Source organism: Leptopilina heterotoma, unplaced genomic scaffold, assembly GCF_015476425.1.
Source record: "Leptopilina heterotoma isolate Lh14 unplaced genomic scaffold, ASM1547642v1 Lhet_68, whole genome shotgun sequence".
Taxonomy (NCBI): domain Eukaryota; kingdom Metazoa; phylum Arthropoda; class Insecta; order Hymenoptera; family Figitidae; genus Leptopilina; species Leptopilina heterotoma.
This window is the reverse complement of record NW_025111157.1, coordinates 4227158-4253746: the sequence shown is the minus strand read 5'-3', so window position 1 is coordinate 4253746 and position 26589 is coordinate 4227158. Positions and strand designations below refer to the sequence as shown.

The following is a 26589-nucleotide window of genomic DNA, read 5'->3' as shown; positions in this document are numbered from 1 at the left end:
TATTTGCCATAAATATTTGAATCAATTTTATAATCAAATAAATTTTTCTTTCATTGTAATAATTTCTATTTTTAATAATTTTTTCATAACTATTTTTAAATTTTTTTATAACTATTTTTTAATTATTTTAATTATTTTTTAATAATTTCTATTTTTATTATTGAATAATTTCTAACACTAAAGTTAATAATTAAATTAATTGAAAATTAATTAAAATAAGTAACTGAAATTATTTCAGAAAGAACTTTATTTAACTCACGAAGAAATATTCAATGTGTTCGTCAGGATTGAATTAAATGACAAAATATTATAAAATATTTCTCTGCTAGTATGCAAATTGCAACCCTTTCGAGATGTAGAGAAATAAATAATGAGCGTTTCACTGTAAATTGTAAATTGTTGAAATTGCGACAAAACTATATTATCCATTTTTTTCATTACTGTATTATCCGCCAGTTAGAATTTTATATCTTATTAATGTATCGCTATCATTATTCTTTAAATATTCCATAAGCCAAGGTGGAATAATACGTAGGGTTTTTGCTCCACACGAGAGCTATAGACTGAAAAATTTAAATGTCAGTCTTCGTTTAACTTCCAATCACTAGAGACAAAATATTATACTTTCAAGTCAAAATAACTTTTCTCAATTTTTTCATTACAATTATTATTATTTTATTTCTTAACTAAATAAATTTATTTAAAATGAAAAGAAATTTCTGTTGAACTAAAGACATTTATTTTGAAATGAAAAAATTTTTCTTGAAATAAGGAAATTTCTGATGAATTTAAGAAATTCATTTTCAAGTAAATAAATAAATTATTACTACCATACATATAATTAGCAAAATTAAAAAAAATGAAAGAGTAATGAAAGAAAAATGAAAGAGAATGAAAGAAAAATGAAAGAATAATAAAAGAAAAGAAAAATAAAAAAAAATTAAAAGAAAAATAAAAACAATTAGAGAAAAATAAAATAAAAAGAAAGAAAATAGAAAGGGAAAAAAGAATGAAATACATTAATTTGATGGAAATAATGAAAAATTCAAACAATGTATAAGGCAGAGATTTCGATAAAACTTTTTACAATTGCTGGCGCATGGAGACCAAATGAATTGTCAAATTATTTCTTAATCTTTATCTACAAAATTTATACTCTCATCTCAATTTTTCTTATTTATTCCTTTGAATTTTCATTATTAATGCATTTAATTTTACACGCATTAAATGATATCGATGAATTGTCCGAGGCATTAAGTTACACTACTACGGCACTTATCGTTTGTGTGAAAATGACATATATCCTTTTTCGAAGAAACGATATTATAGAATTACTGGAAATTTTAAATAAAAATTGTTTCCAACCTCGTAATATTGATGAGAAAAATAGACAAGAGAAATTTGATTTTATATCAAGGTAGGTAATAATTTTATATTATTATTAAAAGAAAAAATTGTGCGCAAAATAATTTTTTCCTGTTCCTTTTTGTCATTGCTGAGAGAATTTTCTTTTATACTTGCAGGAAAATTTTGAGTGAAATAATATAGATATTTATTTTTATTTCACTAATATATTTTTATTTCATTAATATATTTTTATTTCATTTGTAAATTTTTGTTTAAAATAAAATTTAATTTTTACAACAAATAAAAAAGTGTAAAAAAGAACCGAATTTGAAAATAAGTAGTAGAAACAAATTTTAATCAGTGAAAAATGTAAAAAAAAATAACTAAATTTAAAAACAAGTAGTAGAAACGTATTTTAGTCGGACAAAATTGTGAAAATTAAATTCATTAAAAAAATTAGAAGTAGAAACAAATTTTAGTCGGGCAAAACTGTAAAAATTAAATTAATTTTCAAAATAAGTAGTAGAAACAGGTTTTAGTCAGACAAAAAAGTGAAAATTAAAGTAATTTTCAAAATTAGTAGTAGAGACAAATTTTAGTCGGACAAAACTGTAAAAAGCAACTAAATCTGAAAACAAGTGGTAGAAACAAATTATAGTAAGACAAAATTGTGAAAATTTAATTAATTTTTTAAATAAGTGGTAGAAACAGATTTTTGTCAGACATAATTATAAAATATTAAATTAAAATTTACTTACTTAACTAAAAATAAATATTTTTTTTTCACTCAAAGTTCTATAACTTATCTAAAAGCCTGCTAGCATAAAAGGACTGTTAATATAATAAAATATAAAGAATAAAATGTAATTTAGAAACAAGAAATAATAAAAATAAAAATATAAAACAAAATGAGATAAATTATAAATAAGAAATTTTATTATAAAAAAAAATTCAAATACTGAATTAGAGTCTAAAATTATTAAATTATTATTTTCATTATTAATATTAAATTTAAATTTGTATATTCAGCGATATATTCAGATTATTATTATTATTATTATTATTATTATTATTATTATTATTATTATTATTATTATTATTATTATTATTATTATTATTATTATTATCGAAATAAATAAAAAAAAATACATTTTTTCATATTTATTATTTTAAGTAGAACAAAAATTTTTTTTTTTATTTAGTTTTGGTCGAAATTTTTTCTTCAATTTTTCTATAATTTTATTTTTTATTACTGTTCCTATTGTGTGTGATTGTAAAAAAATATGAAATGTTTTATTTATTTATCCAGAATATGTAAATGAAATAATGAAAATTTTTCTTTCGCAGAAAATACACGAAATTCTTTTGTATAATAGTTTTTTCCACAATAGTGGCTATGTCAATTGGAGGACTAATAACGGGAAATGATGTCAATTTGCCATTTAAGGTGTCATATCCATTCGAAGTTAAGCGTGTGGAAACATTTTGGACAATATACATTATGCAGTGTTTAAGTATTTACAGTGGTGGTTGTTTGTCAATAGGATTTGAAACATTTATCATGGTGTTGATAATTCAAATTTGCTCTCAACTAGATATAATATATCATCGTCTTCAAACCCTACCGGATTTACATAATAAATCTAGTGAAAAATCAACTCTTTTCCTTGAAACAGAAGAAGCGGAAATTTTAAAGGAATGCGTTTTACATCATAATTATATTTACATGTGTGTATTTTTATTTTTATTTTTATTTTTTCATAATAAAAATAACTGAATTTTTTTGAAAGAATTTTATTACTTTTGAAAATAATTTAATTGTTACGCAAAGAATTTTATTAAAATTTTTTAAAATAATTTTATTCTTCAAAGAAATTTAATTAAAAATGTATTGAAACTGAAAATAATACTAAAATTCTAATAAATAAATTGTAGCAATGGTTATTAAAATAATTCAATTTCTTTGATAAATTTTAATAAAATTTTTAAGAATAATAACTTTTTTTGAGGAATTCAATTAAAATTGTATTAAAAATAATTGGAATTCTGCGATGAGTTTTATTATTTTAAATTGAAACCGTTTGAAGTTCATTTATTAATGAAAATTGTAACCTCAACTCTTTTAAAATTGAATTAATTTTGAAACATTTAAGAAAAATTATTCATTAAATAATTTATTTATTTTATGATAATATAGTTGTTCAAGATTTAAGTTATTTAAAAATAAATTTTTGTCAGAAATTGAAGGGTTTGGTTAGAATTCGTGGTAATTTTATAGTTTATGAATCAAACAAAAAAGACACAAAAATTCAGAATTTTCTTATGAATTATAAAAATTTAATTTTTTTCAGTACATTTAATAAAAATTCCTGACTTTTCCCTAAATTCCCTATGTAAGAATATATAATTATTATAATTATAATAATATTAAAACTATATATTCCAATTTATATTTTATTTTTATAAAAAAAAATTTGAAATAAAAATTTTTACATTCTATTATTTTTAATATTTTTAAAATTTAAAATTTTATTTATCAATTGTTTTAAAAAATTCTATTAATATTTTTGAAAGGATTTGAATTGATTCGAAGAATTTGAATAAACATTTTAAAGAATTTTATTGTAATTTTTTTAAAATATTTTAATTTTGACGAAAGATTTTAATAAAAATTGAATTTCTGCGGAGACTTTGATTATTTATGAAAATAATAGAATTCTTTACAGAAAATGTTAATATTTTTTTTCCAATTAAATCTAAAAATTTTTATTTTGCAAAAATTTCAGGTTCGGCGATAAATTGAATGACATTTTTAGCGTTATATTTGGTATTCAATTCGTTGCATCAATTTTAAATATTTGCACTATTGTTTATAATTTAACAACTAGAAAGGAATTGAATGACACATTTTTTTCTGACGGTTTATTATTACAAAGTTTATTATTTCAAATATACATCTATTGTTACGCGGGAAACGAAGTAATGCTAAAAGTATGTACTATAACAAATTATGTAAAAAAATTATTTTTATATTTTTCTATTTTTGTTTGTTTATTAATTAATTTATTAATTATTAATTTATTTATTTTCTTATTATCTAAACTGAAAACAATTTATTTGATTCAAATATAAAATTATTGTTTTAAATAGATGCAATTTATATAATTTCTTTTGAATACCAATTTTGTATTCAAGTAAATATTTATTTTTGACAAATAGTTTGTTATTTGAATAAAATAATTTTTTTTCTGTGTAGGTTTACTATTCTTATTACTTATTTCGCAACTAAAATTTTGTGTCAAAAATTAATTTGAAATATGTATTTTTTTAATTAGAGTTTAAAATTAGCGGACGTTATTGTCACTGTAGATTGGACAATGCTAACAAAGAAAACAAAAGAAGGACTCGTTTTAATAGCAGTAAGATCAAAAAAGCCGATTGTCATTACTGGCGGTCCTATGATTTCCATGACATTGAATACTTTTGTTACAGTAAGATTTTCTCATCCTTTTTTTCAAAATAAAAAAATTATTTCCTCTTAAAAATTTTAAATTTTTCATTCATCAAATAATTATATCTATAATTTTCCGTAATTTTTTTTTTATAATAATTATCAATAGTTATATGTTAAAGTTATTTTTATTATTAAAAACTAAAAATTATTGCAAATATTTTTTAAACAAATTGAAAAGGAGAATAAAAGAAAGTAATTAATTTTTTTAAATAATAGTTCCTAATAATATTAAAATTATTTTTATAGTTAAAAAATATTGAAAATATTCTTTAAACAAAAAAAGGAAAATAAAAATTTAATTATTTTTTATTAACAGATTATGAGAACATCTTATGCTGCGTACAACTTACTTCAGAGTTCTGGTGCCTAACATTTAAAATAAAGATAGATTTTAAATAGATCCCTGTAAAAAAAAATAACGAAGTTTAACTGTTAACATTTATACCCTCTTAATATGAAATAAATTTCTCTCTGGTGACGAGAGATTTTTTTTTAGTATTAAATTATTTATTTTCATAAGGTTTATTAAATTTTTTGATTTACAGTTTAAAAAATATTAGAGAAATTACTTTAGAAAAAAAAGAGAAATCTCTTATTATATTAAGTTGAAGAACGACCGACCGACCGACCGACCGACCGACCGACCCTAGCCGTATATATATGTATATCTTTTAAAAATAATATTAACACAAATGTATACATATTCACAATGTCACGCATGCGCAGTAGTGTTCTGTCAATGTCACGCATGCGCAGTAGTGTTCTGTCAATGTCACGCATGCGCAGTAGTGTTCTGTCAATATCACGCATGCGCAGTAGTGTTGTCACGCATGCGCAGTAGTGTTCTGTCAATGTCACGCATGCGCAGTAGTGTTCTGTCAATGTCACGCATGCGCAGTAGTGTTCTGTCAATGTCACGCATGCGCAGTAGTGTTCTGTCAATGTCACGCATGCGCAGTAGTGTTCTGTCACTGTTACGCATGCGCAGTAGTGTTCTATCACTGTTACGCATGCGCAGTAGTGTTCTATCACTGTTACGCATGCGCAGTAGTGTTCTGTCAATATTACACATGCGCAGTAGTGTTCTATCACTGTTACGCATGCGCAGTAGTGTTCTGTCAATATTACACATGCGCAGTAGTGTTCTGTCAATATTACACATGCGCAGTAGTGTTCTGTCAATATTACACATGCGCAGTAGCGTTCTGTCAATATTACACATGCGCAGTAGTGTTCTGTCAATATTACACATGCGCAGTAGTGTTCTATCACTGTTACACATGCGCAGTAGTGTTCTGTCAATATTACACATGCGCAGTAGTGCTCTGACAATATTACACATGCGCAGTAGCGTTCTGTCAATATTACACATGCGCAGTAGTGTTCTGTCAATATTACACATGCGCAGTAGTGTTCTGTCAATATTACGCATGCGCAGTAGTGTTCTGTCAATATTACGCATGCGCAGTAGTGTTCTGTCAATATTACACATGCGCAGTAGTGTTCTGTCAATATTACACATGCGCAGTAGTGTTCTGTCAATATTACGCATGCGCAGTAGTGTTCTGTCAATATTACACATGCGCAGTAGTGCTCTGACAATATTACACATGCGCAGTAGCGTTCTGTCAATATTACACATGCGCAGTAGTGTTCTGTCAATATTACACATGCGCAGTAGTGTTCTGTCAATATTAGGCATGCGCAGTAGTGTTCTGTCAATATTACGCATGCGCAGTAGTGTTCTGTCAATATTACACATGCGCAGTAGTGTTCTGTCAATATTACACATGCGCAGTAGTGTTCTGTCAATATTAGGCATGCGCAGTAGTGTTCTGTCAATATTACGCATGCGCAGTAGTATTCTTTAAATATCAGGCATGCGCAGTAGTGTTCTATCAATGTCAGGCATGCGCACTATTTTCTATAAATGTCAGGCATGCGCAGTAGTGTTCTATCAATGTGAGGAATGCGCAGTAGTGTTCTATGAATATCAGGCATGCGCAGTAGTGTTCTATCAATGTGAGGAATGCGCAGTAGTGTTCTATGAATATCAAGCATGCGCACATAACACCCACACAAGTATACTCACACATATACACTAATCACATGTACATGTATACTCACACATGTTCATAAATTACATACACATGTATACTGCTCATATGCAGATATAAACTCCTACATATACACAAATCACATATATGTATAGATTTAATAAACGATTGATAATATAAATTGTTGAATTTTTTAAGGTTCGTTGATGCACGTAGTGTCTGTTGAAATTTCTTTAAATATACGTAAATACCTCACTCGCTAATGCTGCGCTGTCTGTGTTGTAATGAAACTTATTTATTTACTTGTGTATTTACTTATTTATTTCAGGGTTGCCACAAGACATCGATTTTAAAATTCCATGACTTTTCCAGGTTTTCCAGACCATTTCTTCAAAAATTCTAAACCAGAAATAAAATTGTTTTGGTATGTTTTTAGCTAATTACGACAAAAAGTATAAAATCCTTTAAGTAAATTGTTAACAAAATAAGTTATTAATTTTTAATTTCATTATTAACAAAAAATTAAGTTAAAATTTGTAAGGTTATTTGAGATACGCTCCGAAGAAAGATGAGGAGCAAATCTTTTTAAATTTAAAAATTTAGTTAAGTTTAGAATTTTTCACAATTATTAAACCAGTATTTTAAAAAGCATTTTAATAACATTTTATGAAACTGAAGTTACCTACGTTTATTCAATGACAATTTTTTCTTTGCTAATTATTTATTTTAATGTTAGAAGCCTTTTAAAAAATTTTAAAAGATCGAAGTCGGGGAAATTATTAATTTTGATTTTTTACACAGATTTTCGAAAAATCCATATATTATTTAAACAAAATTATTATTTCCTCACCTCATAAGCAATTTTTTCTTTTACAAATTATTTATTTTAATGTGACAAGTCATTTAAAAAAATTGTAAGAGGATCTAAGGAAGGCAAGGAAATTAGTGATTTTTAATTATTTTTTCGTAGATTTTCCAAATATCCCGAAATTTTAACTAAATTATTATTTCCTTGCTTCAGAAGCAATTTTTTTCGATTGCAATTTTTTAAAGGGCTTCTTACATTAAAAAACAATTAGCAAAAGAAAAAATTTTCATTGCATAAAAGTTGGTAGCTTCAGTTTCATAACATTTTGGGGTTTCTAAAATGTATTAATTTAAAAATTATTTAAAGGAAGATAGAGACCAAAAGAAACTAAAATTTAGAAATGCCATATTGATTTCAATTGTAAGCACTAAATTTAAAATCAAAAAGTTGTATGTCAACTTGAAAACTTGAAATTTTTACGACTCAAATACAAAAAATAGAGCTTTTAGTATCAGGCTTTATAAAATTCCCTGACAATTCCAGATTTTTCAGGTTTTCCATGACTGAAAAAAAATTCCATGACAATTCCGGGTTTCCCAGGTTTTCCAGGTCCGTGGCAACCCTGTATTTGTTTGGCAGACATCAACAATAATTTTTTAAATGGATAATCAGTGAAAAATGACTTATATTTCTGTAAGTTAGTGTTTCACTTCGATCTGAGAATTTCATTTTTTCGAGCGATTATTTGGTTATCGTCTTTGGTTTTCAAACGATCATCTTGTTTATTCTTTTGTTAATTGTCAAATCGTATCGTCTATTTTTCTAATTGTCATCGACCGAACTTCTCGACTGCTTCTCGACTTTCCCATAACTGACAACTAAAAATAATACAATAATAACCTATTTTTTGAAAAAAAATCGATATCCAAAAACATTTAAATTCTTTTTTATTAATTCTATTAAAAACTAAAATTAAATTCATTTTAGTGAATTAAAATTATTATATCAAGTTAAAAATTAATTCAAGGTGTCTAGTGAATTATTATTTTTAAATTCCCAGACCAAAAATAAATATTCCCGGATTGATTTTTTAAAACAGCAATAACTATAAAATTTAAATATTAATACTTTTAATAAAGAAATTTTTAAGAAAATCAATTTTAAAAAGTCAATAGACATCTTTATTTAGAGAAATATATATAATATTACTTGTTATATATTACTTAATAAATCTATAACATTGTAATAGTTGGATCTAAATTTAAAATTAACCTACTTTTTTATTTTTCTATTAGTTGGGCTTTTTTGCGGAGTATTATTATTATTTTTAATTGTGTATTTAAATAATAAAAATTAAAAATAATTATTTTTAATTTTTATTATTAAAAAAAAAAAGTTGTCTGTTCATTAAACAAGACCTACATGTCTTATAATATATTGGCCCCCTGAATACGAATATGAAGTCAGAATTGCTCCATCACCCTCTGTTTTCTTTTAAATCGAAAAAACTACCCTTAAGTCTAAAATTCAAGAATTAAAGTAAAAAAAAATAAAAACACGGTTTTCTTCGGAGTAGAAGAATATATTTATGCGTTTTCTTCTTTTAAAAACTCAGAAATAATGTCAAAATTGCTCCACCACCCCTGTTTTTTTTAAATCGAAGAAACTACCCTTAAATCTAAAATTCAAGAACTAAAGTAAAAAAAATGAAATAACCGGTTTTCTTCGGAGTAGAAGAATATATTTATGCGTTTTTTTCTTTCAACAACTCAGAAATAATGTCAAAATTGCTCCACCACCCCTACTTTTTTTTAAATCGAAGAAAGTACCCTTAAATCTAAAATTCAAGAACTAAAGTGAAAAAAAATGAAATAACCGGTTTTCTTCGGAGTAGAAGAATATATTTATGAGTTTTCTTCTTTCAACAACAAATAATGATAAATTAACTCTGATTCTGCTTTTTAGTTATGAGAACAAAAATAAAGGAACGTATGCTTTTGTCTAAAACTAATTGTTTTTATTGTTGTTAGTATACTCTGGGTTCATACTTAAAGGGGTAGTTTTTTCAATATAAATCAATAAGAGGGTGATGAAGCAATGCTGATGCTTTTTTAAAAAGTACATAAATATATTCTTCTACTTTGGAAAAAACCTGTTATATCATTTTTTACTATAATTCTTGAATTTTAGATGTAAGGGCAGGGGGTGATGGAGCAATTTCGTCATTATTTCTAAATTGTTGAAAGAAAAAAACGCATAAATATATTTTTCGACTTCGCAAAAAAACTGGTTATTTCATTCTTTGACTTTAGTTCTTGAATTTTAGATTTAAGGGTAGTTTCTCACATTTAAAAGAAACAGGGGTGGTGGAGCAATTTTGACATTATTTCTGAGAGGTTAAAGGAAGAAAACGCATAAATATATTCTTCTACTCCTAAGAAAACCGGTTATTTCATATTTTTTTTACTTTAGTTCTTGAATTTTAGATTTAAGGGTAGTTTCTCCCATTTAAAAAAACAGGGGTGGTGGAGCAATTTTGACAATATTTCTGAGTGGTTGAAGGAAGAAAACGCATAAATATATTCTTCTACTTCGCAAAAAAGTGGTTATTTCATTCTTTGACTTTAGTTCTTGAATTTTAGATTTAAGGGTAGTTTCTCCCATTTAAAAAAACAGGGGTGGTGGAGCAATTTTGACATTATTTGAGTTGTTGAAAGAAGAAAACGCATAAATATATTCTTCTACTCCGAAGAAAGCCGTGTTTTTATTTTTTTTTACTTTAATTCTTGAATTTTAGACTTAAGGGTAGTTTTTTCGATTTAAAAAAAACAGAGGGTGCTGGAGCAATTCTGACTTCATATTCGTATTCAGGGGGCCAAAATACTATAAGACATGTAGGTCTTGTTCAATGAACAGACAACTTTTTTTTTGTGTGCCTGTGATTGTAATCATGCCTAAATTAAAAAAATTTAACATTTTTAGGTATAAAATAATTTTTTAATAAACATTAATAAAAATTTAGTTTTCTAAACATTATTCAAAAGTAGACGAAAGAACAAAGTTTTGTCCTCTTGATGTAATTTTTCTAAATTCAATAGATTAAGTTATAGATAATTAAAAATAAGTATACTTAGATTTCTTTGAATAATTTTTTAACATAATTAAATTTTTTAAATATGTCTACAATAGAAACCTTTTTGAATAGTTGAAATTGTGCTAAATTTAATTGAAAATAATTAATTTATTTCAAGTATTTTGTTACAATTTTTTGAAGAATTTTAATTGCAAATTTTGAAAATAATTGAATTACCAAAAATTTAAAAAAAATTTTTAAAGGTAAGTTAGGATATAAGAATTATTTTAAGAAATTCAATTATTTTCGAAAAATAACATTATAATATTTTTAAAAACTAATATTATTAGAATTTTTTTATAGTAATTTTTTAAGATTTAATTATCTTCGAATAATGTAAATAAACATTTATGAAAATTTACTTCAATAAGACGAGCGAACATGACAGCTTGGTTATCAAAACAAAAAGAAAATCGTTTTTTGTTCGTTTCTCGGATCGTGTTGCTCGAATGAAACACTACTGTAAGTGTAATTTTCAACTGACTTTTAGTAAAATTATTTGTTTGACAGAAATTTACAATATTAATAAATAAATCACAATAAAATAATAATCAGTGAAGAATGACTGATATTTTAGTACTTTTCAACTGATTTTCAGTAAAATTCCCCTGATTATGAATCCAAAGTCACTTTTTAAAAATACAAAATGGCGAATCCAGGATAGCGGACGAAAATGAAAGATTTAGTAAGAGAATACGTAAAAATAACATTTCGTATAATGTACAATGACATTTTTTGTAAATGTCACTTCATAATTTTTGTCTTATTACACAATGATTTTAAATAAAATAATTTATATTTTTATAAATATTAATAATTTTTTACATTTTCTAACCACTATAAGGTTTTAATTTTGTAAATGTTCAAATTCTGGTTTAGAAAGAAAAATTTATATTATTATACAACTATATTGTCTAGACTTGCAAAAACCCAAAGTCTAGACTTTGTTGTAACAATATTGTTACAATATATATTGTAACAATATTGGTGACGGTGACATGCGTAAGAATAGTGCAGTAAAAATTTCAAAAAAACACCCTGATCATTACCTACAGAAAATCCTATTAGTAAGAAAAGAATGGACGTATCTTCGCCCTTTTCTTACTAATTATTCAGAGAATCAGGCTAACATTCAAAATCTAACCTTCTAAGTTTAGTTATTTCAAAAAAAATTATTTTATTGATGCAAATAAATATTTATTTTAATTAAAAACTATGCATTATTTAATCAAGTAATTTTTATAATTGATTTAAAGCAATATTTATTAAATTAAATTATTCTATTTAATTGACTTAAGTAATTTGTATTTGGTTCAAATAACTATTTAATAGATACCATAAATTAAAATATTTATGTCCAGTAAATATTTACTTAGTTCAAATAAAAAAAAAAAAAATAAGTAAAAACTAATAAGTTTAAATACAACCGAACGAGCGTTAGCGAGTGAGGTATATGTTGCTAGTAAGAGATTATTTTTGAGAAAAAAAGGAGTTTTTTGTCAGAATTTATATTTTACACTTTTTTATAAATATAACAAACAAATTTAAAAATTGAAATTTTTAAAAGAGAAGTTTACTTACAATTTAGAATTTTTATGTTCCATGAAGTTCGTAATGTTCAAATTAATAAAATTTATTTATTTCCTTTTCAAATTAAATTTTTATTACGTTTAGAATTTTTATGATCCTAAAGTTTGGAACTTTCGAATAAAGAAAATTTATTTACTTCTTTTTGAAATTAAATTCAAATTACGTCATAATAGTCACTATTACGTCAGTATAAAAAAATTAATTGAAAAGTTTCTAAATGTAAAATTTAAGTTTTTAATTTTTATTTCAATCTGTAATTTACGAAAACATTTTTGATTAAAAAATATATCGTTCATTTGGATGTTCCAAACTTGTAAAAATAATTATTAATAATACAAAAAAACATTATATTAAAGTAATAAATTATTTATTATTACCTATTATTCGATAATATTATTTTAATTTTAATTTTTTGTTTATTTTTATTTTCATTTTTATTTATTGTTTAATATCAATTATTAATTAATCAAAATTAAAGTTGAAAATTTTTTTTATATGGTGGTATTATTTTTGTATTATTATATTATATTAAATAATAATATAGCAGTGCTCGTTTTGCTATAAAATTTCTCTTACAAAATAACTAAAGTTACTTAAAAAAGAAATTTAAGTTGAGAAAAGATATATTCAGTATGTTGGACGGGATTGAATTAAATGACAAAATATTATAAAATACGTCTCTGCTAGTATGCAAATTGCAACCCTTTCGAGATGTTGAGAAATAAATAATGAGCGTTTCACTGTAAATTGTAAATTGTTGAAATTGCGACAAAACTATATTATCCATTTTTTTCATTACTGTATTATCCGCCAGTTAGAATTTTATATCTTATTAATGTATCGCTATCATTATTCTTTAAATATTCCATAAGCCAAGGTGGAATAATACGTAGGGTTTTTGCTCCACACGAGAGCTATAGACTGAAAAATTTAAATGTCAGTCTTCGTTTAACTTCCAATCACTAGAGACAAAATATTATACTTTCAAGTCAAAATAACTTTTCTCAATTTTTTCATTACAATTATTATTATTTTATTTATTAACTAAATAAATTTATTTAAAATGAAAAGAAATTTCTGTTGAACTAAAGACATTTATTTTGAAATGAAAAAATTTTTCTTGAAATAATGAAATTTCTGATGAATTTAAGAAATTCATTTTCAAGTAAATAAATAAATTATTACTACCATACATATAATTAGCAAAATTAAAAAAATAAAAGAGTAATGAAAGAAAAATGAAAGAGAATAAAAGAAAAATGAAAGAAAAATAAAAGAAAAAGAAAAAAACAGAAAAGAAAAAAGAATGAAATACATTAATTTGATGGAAATAATGAAAAATTTAAATAATGTATAAAGCAGAGATATCGATAAAACTTTTTACAATTACTGGCGCATGGAGACCAAATGAATTGTCAAATTATTTTTTAATCTTTCTCTACAAAATTTATACTCTCATCGCAATTTTACTCATTTATTCATTTGAAATTTCATTATTAATGTATTTAATTTTACACACATTAAATGATATCGATGAATTTTCCGAGACATTATGTTGGGTTATTTCGACAATTGTCGTTTGTTTGAAAATGACAAATATCATTTTACGAAGAAACGATATTATAGATTTACTGGAAATTTTGAATAAAAATTCTTTTCAACCTCGTAATATTGATGAAAAAAATAGACAGGAGAAATTTGATTTTACATCAAGGTAGGCAATAATTTTATATAATTTGTCAAAAAAAAGAAAAAAAAAATACTGTGCATAATAATTTTTTCTGTTCTTTTTTCTCATTCAGAGAAATTTATTCTTTACCTGCTGGAAAATTTTAATTAAAATAATATATTTATTTATTTATTTCTATTCATTAGTAGGTATATTTCTATTTAATTAGTCAGTTTTTATTTAACGTATAAATAAATTTTAACCTTACAACAAATAAAAAAGTGTGAAAAATAACTTAATTTGAAATCAAGTGGTAGAAACAAATTCTAGTCAGACAATATGTATATCAAAAAAATTAATTCAATTTTAAAATAAGTAGTAGACGCGTATTTTGGTCAGACAATATTGGGAAAGTTAAATAAATTTTAAAAATAAGTAGTAGAAACAGATTTTAGTCACACGAAAATGTGAAAATTAACTGAATCTTAAAAAAAAATGGTATAAACAAATTGTAGTTAGACGAATCTGTAAAAATTCAGAATATGTAGTAGAAACAAATTTAAGTCAGACTAAATTAAATAAATAAATTCACTTTTTAAAAAATAAACTAATAAGTAAATGTTAATTCAGTAAATGTTTAAATTAACGTCAATAATATTTTATAAACATAATTATAAAATATTAAATTAAAATTTACTTAATTTACTAAAAATAAATATTTTTTCACTCAAAGGGGCCGTCCATAAATTACGTAAGACATTTAGGTGGGAGGGGTGGGAGTCATCAAGATCTGACGAACAATAGAAAAAATGGCGCTAATGTATGTAAAATATCTTACAAGGGAGAGGGGGGTGGGGGGGTTAAATTTTCCAAAAAAAATATCTTACGTAATTTATAGACAGCCCCAAAGTTCTATAACTTATATTAAAGCCTGCTAGCATGAAAAGATTGTTAATATAATAAAATATAGAGAATAAATTATAACTTAGAACATAAAATAATAAAAATAAAAATATAAAACAAAATGAGATAAATTATAAATAAGAAATTTTATTATAAAAAAAAATTCAAATACTGAATTAGAGTCTAAAATTATTAAATTATTATTTTCATTATTAATATTAAATTTAAATTTGTATATTTAGTGATATATTCAAATTATTATTATTATATTATTGAAATAAATAAATCAAAAAATACATTTTTTCTTATTTCTTATTACATTGTTTAGGATTGTAAAAAAAATGAAATAATTTATTTATTTATCCAGAGTACATGAAGTAATGAAAATTTTTCTTTCGCAGAAAATACACAAAATTCTTTTTCATAATAATTTTTTCCACAACAGTGGCTTTGACAATTGGAGGAGTAATGAAGGGAAATAATGCCAATTTGCCATTTAAGGCGTCATATCCATTCGATGAAAAGCGTGTGGAAACATTTTGGACATTATACATTATTCAGTGTTTAAATATTTACAGTAGTGGTTGTGTGACAGTTGGATTTGAAACATTGATCATGGTGTTGATAATTCAAATTTGCTCTCAACTAGATATAATTTATCATCGTCTTCAAACTCTACCGGATTTACATAATAAATTTAGTGAAAAATCAATTTTTTTCCTTGAAAGAAAAGAAGCAGAAATTATTAAGGAATGCGTTTTACATCATAATTATATTTACATGTGTGTGTTTTTATTTTATTTTAGTAAAATTGAAATTATTAAAATAGTTTAAAATAATTCAATTATTTAGAATTATTTGGAAAGATAATTCAATACTTGAAATGAATTTTATTAAAAATTTTGAAAATAATTAAATTTAAAAATTTAAATTTTGTAAAAATTGCAGGTTCAGCGATAAGTTGAATGACATTTTCAGCGTTGTATTTGGTGCTCAATTCTTTGGATCAATTATAAATATTTGCACTCTCGTTTATAGTTTAACAACTAGAAAGGAATTGAATGACAAATTTTTTGTTCACGGTTTATTATTACAAAATTTATTATTTCAAATATTCATCTATTGTTACGCGGGAAATGAAGTAATGCTGAAAGTATGTACAATGACAAATTATGGAAAAAAATTATTTTAACAATTTTTTTATTTTTGTTTGTTTGTTTTTTACTGCTTGTAAATAATAAAACAATTTTTTTGCAGAAAGCGTAAGGAAATATTTAATAATTTTTTTTCTTCGAAAAGAATACATTACAAAAGAATAAAAAAGAAGTTTATTTTCTTTTATTATTATGATAAACATAATAAATAAATAAAAATATAAATTTAAAAAAAATTTTAAAAATGAATAAAAACAAATATAAATTAATATATAAATTAATAAATAAGTAATGAATATAATTTCTTAATCATTTAATTATTTAATATTATTGAATTTATCACTTGGTGAAATTATATTAATATATATAAGAAGTTATCAATCCTCCAAGTCAATCAATAAGTCAATCAAATTGATTGACTTGGAGGATTGATAACTTCTTATATATATATTCATTTAATTATTTATTTCTTATTAATTTATTTATTTTCTTATTAGCTAAACTGAAAAAAATTTACTTGATTCAAATATAGTGAAATTATTATTTTAAATTTGAATTCATAAAAAATATTTTATTTACTTAGAATAAAAATTTCGTATTCAAGTAAATATTTATTTGTGAAAAATAGTCGGTTCTTTGAATGAAATAATTTTTTTCAGTAACTTTACTATTCTTATTATTTCGCAACTTTGTGTCAAAAATTAATTTGAAATATGTATTTTTTTAATTAGAGTTTAAAAGTAGCGGACATTATTGACACTGTAGATTGGACAATGCTAACAAAGAAAACAAAAGAAGGACTCGTTTTAATAGCAGCAAGATCAAAAAAGCCGATTGTCATTACTGGCGGTCCTATGATTTCCATGACATTGAATACTTTTGTTACAGTACGATTTTCTCATCCTTTTTTTCAAAATAAAAAAATTATTTTCTCTTATTTAATTCAATAAAATTTTGAATTTTTCATTTGTCATCAGATAATTATATCTAAAATTTTCCGTAAATTCGTTTTTTTTATAATAATTATCAATAGTTATATGTTAAAGTTATTTTTATTATTAAAAAGTATTCAAAATATTTTTTAAACAAATTGAAAAGGCGAATAAAAGAAAGTAATTAATTTTTTTAAATAATAATTCCTAATAGTATTAAAATTATTTTTATAATTAAAAAATATTAAAAATATTCTTCAAACAAAAAAAGGAAAATAAAAATTTAATTATTTTTTATTAACAGATTATGAGAACATCTTATGCTGCGTACAACTTACTGCAGAGTTCTGGTGCCTAACATTTAAAATAAAGATAAACAATAAGATTATTATTAATTAAAAAAATAGATACCTAATGTAAAAAACAATTTAACAAAGTTTAAATGTTAAAATTTATTCCCTCTTAATATTAAATAAATTTTTCTCTGGTGACGAGAGATTTTTTTTAAGTATTAAATTATTTATTTTCATAAGGTTTATTAAATTTTTTGATTTACAGTTTAAAAAATATTGGAGAAATTACTTTAGAAAAAAAAGAGAAATAAGAGATTATTTTTGAGAAAAAAAGGAGTTTTTTTGTCAGAATTTATATTTTATACTTTTTTATAAATATAACAAACAAATTTAAAAATTGAAAGTTTTAAAAGAGAAGTTTACTTACAATTTAGAATTTTTATGTTCCATGAAGTTCGTAATGTTCAAATGAATAAAATTTATTTATTTCTTTTTCAAATTAAATTTTTATTACGTTTAGAATTTTTATGATTCTAAAGTTTGGAACGTTCAAATAAAGAAAATTTATTTACTTCTTTTTGAAATTAAATTCAAATTACGTCATAATAGTCACTATTACGTCAGTATAAAAAAATTAATTGAAAAGTTTCTAAATGTAAAATTTAAGTTTTTAATTTTTATTTCAATCCGTAATTTACGAAAACATTTTTGATTAAAAAATATATCGTTCATTTGGATGTTCCAAACTTGTAAAAATAATTATTAATAATACAAAAAAACATTATATTGAAGTAATAAATTATTTATTATTACCTATTATTCGATAATATTATTTTAATTTTAATTTTTTGTTTATTTTTATTTTCATTTATTATTTAATATCAATTATTAATTAATCAAAATTAAAGTTGAAAATTTTTTTTATATGGTGGTATTATTTTTGTATTATTATATTATATTAAATAATAATATAGCAGTGCTCGTTTTGCTATAAAATTTCTCTTACAAAATAACTAAAGTTACTTAAAAAAGAAATTTAAGTTGAGAAAAGATATATTCAGTATGTTGGACAAGATTGAATTAAATGACAAAATATTATAAAATACGTCTCTGCTAGTATGCAAATTGCAACCCTTTCGAGATGTTGAGAAATAAATAATGAGCGTTTCACTGTAAAATGTTGAATTTGCGACAAAACTGTATTATCCATTTTTTTCATTACTGTATTATCCGCCAGTTAGAATTTTATATCTTATTAATGTATCGCTATCATTATTCTTTTAATATTCCATAAGCCAAGGTGGAATAATACGTAGGGTTTTTGCTCCACACGAGAGCTATAGACTGAAAAATTTAAATGTCAGTCTTCGTTTAACTTCCAATCACTAGAGACAAAATATTATACGTTTAAGTCGAAATAACTTTTCTCAATTTTTTCATTACAATTATTATTATTTTATTTATTAAGTAAATACATTTATTTTGTCAAAAAGGAATTACTTTTGCAATAAAGAAATTTATTTTGAAATTAAGAGATTTAATTTGAAACAAAGAAATTCTTTTTGAAATTAAAAAATTTATTTTCAAGTAAATAAATAAATTATTACTACCATACTTAAAAATTAGCATAATTAAAAAAATTAAAAAAAAGTAAAAAAAAATGAGAGAAAAATAAAAGAAAAATAAAAGAAAAATAAAAGAATGAAATACATTAATTTTATGGAAATAATGAAAAATTCAAACAATGTATAAGGCAGAGATTTCGATAAAACTTTTTACAATTGCTGGCGCATGGAGACCAAATGAATTGTCAAATTATTTCTTAATCTTTCTCTACAAAATTTATACTCTCATCGCAATTTTTCTTATTTATTCCTTTGAATTTTCATTATTAATGCATTTAATTTTACACGCATTAAATGATATCGATGAATTTTCCGAGGCTTTATGTTGGGTTATTTCGACAATTGTCGTTTGTGTGAAAATGACAAATATCTTTTTACGAAGAAACGATATTATAGATTTACTGGAAATTTTGAATAAAAATTCTTTTCAACCTCGTAATATTGATGAAAAAAATAGACAAGAGAAATTTGATTTTACATCAAGGTAGGCAATAATTTTATATAATTTGTCAAAAAAAGAAATACTGTGCATAAAATTTTTTCTGTTCTTTTTTCTCATTGAGAGAAATTTATTTTTTACTTGCTGGAAAATTTTAAATGAAATAATATATTTATTTATTTCTATTTTATTAGTATATTTCTATTTCATTAGTCAGTTTTTATTTAACGTATAAATAAATTTTAACCTTACAACAAATAAAAAAGTGTGAAAAATAACTTAATTTGAAATCAAGTGGTAGAAACAAATTCTAGTCAGACAATATGTATATCAAAAAAATTAATTCAATTTTAAAATAAGTAGTAGACGCGTATTTTGGTCAGACAAAACTGTGAAAATTAAATTATTTATAAAAATAAGTAGTAGAAACAGATTTCACTCAGACAAAAAGTAAAAATTAAAATAACTTTCAATATAAGTAGTAGAAACAAATTTAAGTCGGACTAAAGTGTAGAAAGTAACTAAATTTGTAAACAAGTGGTGGAAACAATTTTTAGTCAGACAAAACGGAAAATTAAATTATTTTTAAAAATAAGTAATATAAACAGATTTTATTCAGACAAAACTGTAAAAAGTAACTCAATCTGAAAACAAATGCCAGAAACAAATTGTTGTCAGATGAAACTAAATTAATAAATAAATTCACTTTTTAAAAAGTAAACTAATAAGTAAATTTTAATGCAATAAATGTTTAAATTAACTTCAATAATATTTTATAAACATAATTATAAAATATTAAATTAAAATTGACTTAATTTACTAAAAATAAATTTTTTTTTTTTTCCACTCAAAGTTCTATAATGTATCTTAAAGCCTGCTAGCATAAAACAATTGTTAATATAATAAAATATAGAAAATAAATTATAACTTAGAACATAAAATAATAAAAATAAAAATATAAAACAAAAAGAGCTAATTGTAAATAAAGAATTTTATTATAAAAAAAAATTCAAAAAATCTAAAATTATTAAATTATTATTTTTATTATTAATATTAAATTTAAATTTGTATATTCAGCGATATATTCAGATTATTTTTAATATTATATTATCGAAATAAATAAATAAACAATAAAATTAATTAAAAACAATAAAATATAACAAAAATGTATTTTCAATTTTTTATATATTAATTTTTCAATAATTTTATTTTTTATTATTATTACTATTCTTTATGAGTGTAAAAATATGAAATAATTTATTTATTTATCCAGAGTACATGAAATAATGCAAATTTTTCTTTTGCAGAAAATACACAAAATTCTTTTTTATAATAATTTTTTCGACAATAGTGGCTCTGACAATTGGAGGACTAACGAAGGGAAATAATGCCAATTTGCCATTTAAGGCGTCATATCCATTCGATGAAAAGCGTGTGGAAACATTTTGGACATTATACATTATCCAGTGTTTAAGTATTTACAGTGGTGGTTGTCTGACTATTGGATTTGAAACATTGGTGATTGTGTTGATAATTCAAATTTGCTCTCAACTAGATATAATATATCATCGTCTTCAAACCCTACCGGATTTACATAATAAATCTAGTGAAAAATCAACTCTTTTCCTTGAAACAGAAGAAGCAGAAATTTTAAAGGAATGCGTTTTACATCATAATTATATTTACATGTGTGTGTTTTTATTTTATTTTAGTAAAATTGAAATTATTCAAGGAGAATAAAACGAAAACATTCGGACAAATAGTTTTTAAAAAATTCGTTTACTCCAACGTTTCTAAATCTAAATGATTTCCTCTTCAGGGAGTTAAAAAAATTATTGAAATTTTTAAAAATAATTTAATTATTTAGAATTATTTGGAAAAATAATTAAATTCTTGAAAGGAATTTTATTAAAATTTTTGAAAATAATTGAATTTCTGGAAAGAAATTTATTACCTATTTATAAAGATAATTGAATTCCTGAGAAAAATTTTATTAGAAAAGTTTTAAAAATAACTGAATTTTTTTGAAGAATTTCATTGCAATTTTTAAAAATAATTGAAAATTCTATTAAGAAATTTTATTAAAATTGTATTAAAAATAATTTAATTCTTCGAATGAAATTTATAACCTTATGAAAATAATTGTTTCGAAGAATTTTCATAAAACTTTTAATAATAATCAATTTCTTTCAAGAAATTTAATTAAAAATGTACCCATCAAAAAAAAGTAATTAAATTCCAGCATAAAATAGTTTCAAAGAATTTTATTAATATTTTTGAAGAAAATTGAATTGGTTTGAAGAATTTTATTGTATTTTATTTTAATAATTTAATCTTGATGAGATTTTTAATAAAAATTATATTGAAAATAATTGAATTCTTGACAAAAAAAATGTTAATATTTATTTTTTTTCCCAATGAAATCTAAAAATTTAAATTTTGTAAAAATTGCAGGTTCAGCGATAAGTTGAATGACATTTTCAGCGTTGTATTTGGTGCTCAATTCTTTGGATCAATTATAAATATTTGCACTCTTGTTTATAGTTTAACAACTAGAAAGGAATTGAATGATAAATTTTTTGCTCACGGTTTATTATTACAAAGTTTATTATTTCAAATATTTATCTATTGTTACGCGGGAAATGAAGTAATGCTGAAAGTATGTACAATGACAAATTATGGAAAAAAAATTATTTTAACAATTTTTTTATTTTTGTTTGTTTGTTTTTTACTGCTTGTAAATAATAAAACAATTTTTTTGCAGAAAGCGTAAGGAAATATTTAATAATTTTTTTTCTTCGAAAAGAATACATTACAAAAGAATAAAAAAGAAATTTATTTTATTTCATTATTATAATAAATATAATAAATAAATAAAAATATAAATTTAAAAAAAAAAATTCTAAAAAAGAATAAAAATAAATTTAAATTCATATATAAATTAATAAATAAGTAATGAATTTAATTTCTTAATCATTTAATTATTTATTTCTTATTAATTTATTTATTTTCTTATTAGCTAAACTGAAAAAAATTTATTTGATTCAAATATAGTGAAATTATTATTTTAAATTTGAATTCATAAAAATTATTTTATTTATTAAGAATAAACATTTCGTATTCAAGTAAATATTTATTTGTGAAAAATAGTCTGTTATTTGAATAAAATAATTTTTTTCTGTGTAGGTTTACTATTCTTATTATTTCGCAACTAAAATTTTGTGTCAAAAATTAATTTGAAATATGTATTTTTTTAATTAGAGTTTAAAAGTAGCGGACATTATTGACACTGTAGATTGGACAATGCTAACAAAGAAAACAAAAGAAGGACTCGTTTTAATAGCAGCAAGATCAAAAAAGCCGATTTTCATTTCTGGCGGTCCTATGATTTCCATGACATTGACTTCTTTTGTTACAGTACGATTTTCTCGTCCATTTTCAAATTAAAAAATTTATTTTCTCTTATTTAATTTAATAAAATTTTGAATTTCTCGTTCGTCATCAAATAATTTTGAATCTATTATTATTTCTATAATTTTCCATAATTTTTTTTTTTTATAATAATTCCTAATAATTTTATTAAAATTATTGTTATTATTAAAATTATTTTTATTATTAGAAAATATTGAAAATATTTTTTCTAACAAAAGAAGGAGAATAAAAATATGATTTATTATTGACAGATTATGAGGACATCTTATGCTGCGTACAACTTACTTCAAAGTTCTGATGCAACGGTCTAAAAATGGAGAAAAGCAAAAAGATTATTATTAATTAAAAAAATAAATACCTAATGTAAAAAACAATTTAACAAAGTTTAACTGTTAACATTTATACTCTCTTAATATGAAATAAATTTCTCTCTGGTGACGAGAGATTTTTTTTAATTTTAAATTATTTATTTTCATTAAGTTTATTAAATTTATTGATTTACAGTTTAGAAAATATTAGAGAAATCTCTCTTTAGAAAAAAAGAGAAATAAGAGATTATTTTTGAGAAAAAAAAAGAGTTTTTTTGTCAGAATTTATTTTTTACACTTTTTTTATAAATATAACAAACAAATTTAAAAATTGAAAGTTTTAAAAGAGAAGTTTACTTACAATTTAGAATTTTTATGTTCCATAAAGTTCGTAATGTTCAAATGAATAAAATTTATTTATTTCTTTTTTAAATTATATTTTTATTACGTTTATAATTTTTATGATCATAAATTCATTTTCATTTATTATTTATTATCGGTTATTATTACTAATAATAATCCATTTATTGTATTTTAATACAATTATAATTATTATAAAAGAAAATTATCCATAGAAAAATTATTTTAGTTTAAATTTCCAGTATCACAAACTCAAACTTTTTATACAATTTCTCAGAAATAATATTCTCTCTAAGTATTTCTCAACACACATCTTAAAAAAATTCCCCTATTATTGAATAATAAGTTATGCACCACTAAACTGCAAAATGAAAGAGAGAAAATGTCTCTTCGCTTGTTAAAAGTTTTTAAATGCAAATTACTGTTGGAAATTATTCAAGACATTCTATAACGACAGTGTTTCCATTATTTTGTGAAATTATTGCAACAACTCGACGATTAAGAATTCCTTGAAATAAAATGAAATGAAAATGATATCGAAGATATACTATATTAGAATATGAAATTATTAATGAAGGGGAGAGAAAATGCGACGCGTTTGCGGAAAACAACTTTACTACATTACATAGTCAATGGAACATAGTTGTACCACACTTTTAAGTAAGTCAAGTTCCATGAAACATATTCTTGTATATGAAAAAATACTATTCGCTCAAATCTTTCAATTTTTATTGGCGTTACGACAAAAAAGTTTTCACTTTCAATTTTGTGTCGAGTTTTCTTTTTTTTAAGTTAAAATTTTTATTATTATTATTTTTATTATTTTTATTATTGTTATTATTATTATTACTACTACTTTTGTTACCGTTGTATTATAATTATTATAATTATTACAATTAGTATAATTTTTATTATTATTATTATTATTATTATTATTATTATTATTATTATTATTATAATTATTATTATTATTAATATTTTATTATTACTATTATTATTAAATTTATATTATTATTAACAATAATATTTTTTTCCATTTTCTTCTAAAATTTAGTTTTGCCTAGTTTTGATTTTATTCCGTTTCCATTTAGTTTTTATAATTATAATTTTTTTTTTTTTTTGAGGTACTTTTTAAGTATTTATTTAATATTTAGTTTCAGTAAAAATTAGAAATTTTGAAATTAGAATTTTTTTTACACAAATAAATAAATAAATATTTTTTTACATTGCATAATAATGTATAGAGCGGAACTTTCAATTATTGTTCTACAATATATGGGTATTTGGAGACCGAAATTTTCATCTAAAATATATTTGATATTATATAAAATATTCACTTGTTTCATTGTTCTTGTCACTTATTTTTTTACACTAACAACAATTATGTATTTGTTTCGTTACAATAATAATTTGGAGGAATTTACAGAAAATTTTTTCTATGCACTCGCATTGCTTTGCGCGTCAATTAAAATAGGCAATTTATTTATTAAACGAAATCAAATTATTGAATTAATTGATATGCTAATTGATGAGAAATTCAATCCACAAGATGATGCTGAAGTTAAAATTCAAACGAAATTCGACAAATTTTCAAGGTTTATTTATAAATATTTTTATATAAAATAATTAAATACTTTTTATATATATTTTTTTTCATTAGCTTATGTTCATTTTTTTGCTTTTTTTCAAATTAACAAAAGCATTTTTTTTCAATAAAAAGAAATTAATTTAGAAAAAATGACACATCGAAAATTAATTTTCTATCAAAATTGAGTAAGAAAAAAATAATTGTAAAAATTAATTTAGAATAAAATAGTTTTAAAAATTAATTTGGTAGAGATTATAAAATAGATTTGGAAAAAATTGGATATAGAAATTGATTAAGAAAAAAATAATTGTAGAAATTAATTTAGAATAAAATAGTTATAAAAATTAATTTGGTAGAGATTATAGAATAGATTTGGAAAAAATTGGATATAGAAATTGATTAAGAAAAAAATAATTATAGAAATTAATTTACAATAAAATAGTTTTAAAAATTAATTTGGTAGAGATTATAAAATAGATTTGGAAAAAATTATTATACAAATTTATTAAGATACAAAGAATTATAAAAATTAAATTAAAAATTAATTTTAAGAACAGCATTTAAAAAGAAATTAATTAATTTTTGGTGGCTATTTTCAAAATTAATTGAAATAAAGTAAATTCACGCTGAAATTTTTGAATAGAAATGGAACAATTATTTTTCTCGCTCTGGGTAGCACGACAATATTATTGAAAGCAATTGGACCTTTGATACAAAATAATAATGGAGTATTACCTTATAAGGCATGGATGCCTTGTGAAATTGAGAAAAGACTGTCATTTTGGATGATTTATGGACTTCAGACTATTGGCTCTTTTGGCGCTGGACAGACGACAATAGCAATTGATACATTTGCCATGACAATGATGCTGCAACTTTGTTCGCAATTGGAAATTTTAATGCATCGAATGCAAAAATATCCCTATCTCTCATTGGAGACAAAGATTTATGGCGATATTCGCCAAAAAAGAGAAAATAATATTGGTATGTGGGTGCAGCATCATCAATCCATGTACATGTGAGTGTTCATCCCACACTTTTTTTTCTAATCCATATTTTGTGATTAAAAATTTTTTTAAAGATTTTACACCAACCTCTGAAACAAAAAACAAAAAGAAAAATTAGATTTTATTATTTTTCGGTCAAAGATAAAAGGGTTAGAGTTATTTTTTGGTCGGCGGAAAAGGGTAAAAGTTATTTTCCGGTTAGAAAAAGAGGGTTAAAGTTATTTTCGGTCAGAAAAAGAAGGTTAAAATTATTTTTCGGTCAGAAAATGAGAGGAAAGTTAATAAATACTGAATATAAGTAGTAAACGTCGATTTTAGTCAGACGGAATTGTAAAAGTCATTATAAAACTTTTTTGCAAGTGGTTCTATTGTGCCCCAGTAGTAAAATACGTTTTTAGTCAGACAAAACTGTAAATATTAAATTTATTCA

General features: G+C 22.5%; 4 protein-coding genes across 4 annotated transcripts; all 4 read left to right on the top strand.

Moving 5' to 3' along the window:
• Positions 1-4247: 4247 nt before the first annotated feature.
• Positions 4248-5308, top strand: LOC122510274. Its single transcript, XM_043624791.1, has 3 exons — positions 4248-4338; positions 4683-4838; positions 5178-5308. Exons 1-3 carry the CDS (start codon positions 4330-4332, stop codon positions 5229-5231), a joined length of 219 nt encoding a protein of 72 aa, XP_043480726.1. The 5' UTR covers positions 4248-4329; the 3' UTR covers positions 5232-5308.
• An 8640-nt stretch (positions 5309-13948) lies between these two features.
• Positions 13949-15986, top strand: LOC122510189 (odorant receptor 46a-like). Its single transcript, XM_043624649.1, has 3 exons — positions 13949-14163; positions 15423-15721; positions 15970-15986. Exons 1-3 carry the CDS (start codon positions 13949-13951, stop codon positions 15984-15986), a joined length of 531 nt encoding a protein of 176 aa, XP_043480584.1.
• A 179-nt stretch (positions 15987-16165) lies between these two features.
• LOC122510188 lies at positions 16166-17480 on the top strand. The gene is made up of 3 exons (XM_043624648.1): positions 16166-16174; positions 16907-17062; positions 17412-17480. Exons 1-3 carry the CDS (start codon positions 16166-16168, stop codon positions 17463-17465), a joined length of 219 nt encoding a protein of 72 aa, XP_043480583.1. The 3' UTR covers positions 17466-17480.
• A 7450-nt stretch (positions 17481-24930) lies between these two features.
• Positions 24931-26242, top strand: LOC122510271. Its single transcript, XM_043624780.1, has 2 exons — positions 24931-25159; positions 25829-26242. The coding sequence occupies exons 1-2, from the start codon at positions 24948-24950 to the stop codon at positions 26172-26174; spliced, it is 558 nt and encodes a 185-aa protein (XP_043480715.1). The 5' UTR covers positions 24931-24947; the 3' UTR covers positions 26175-26242.
• The last annotated feature ends 347 nt before the right edge of the window (positions 26243-26589 follow it).

Excerpts from the sequence above, each read along its gene's own strand:
- LOC122510274 (XM_043624791.1), top strand. Across the intron at positions 4,839-5,177 it reads CATTGAATACTTTTGTTACA|ATTATGAGAACATCTTATGC; the intron begins GTAAGATTTTCT and ends TTTTATTAACAG.
- LOC122510189 (XM_043624649.1), top strand. The coding sequence starts at position 13,949 with ATGTATTTAATTTTACACACATTAAATGATATCGATGAATTTTCCGAG. Across the intron at positions 14,164-15,422 it reads AAATTTGATTTTACATCAAG|AAAATACACAAAATTCTTTT; the intron begins GTAGGCAATAAT and ends TTTCTTTCGCAG.
- LOC122510188 (XM_043624648.1), top strand. Across the intron at positions 17,063-17,411 it reads CATTGAATACTTTTGTTACA|ATTATGAGAACATCTTATGC; the intron begins GTACGATTTTCT and ends TTTTATTAACAG.
- LOC122510271 (XM_043624780.1), top strand. The coding sequence starts at position 24,948 with ATGTATTTGTTTCGTTACAATAATAATTTGGAGGAATTTACAGAAAAT. Across the intron at positions 25,160-25,828 it reads AAATTCGACAAATTTTCAAG|CACGACAATATTATTGAAAG; the intron begins GTTTATTTATAA and ends CGCTCTGGGTAG.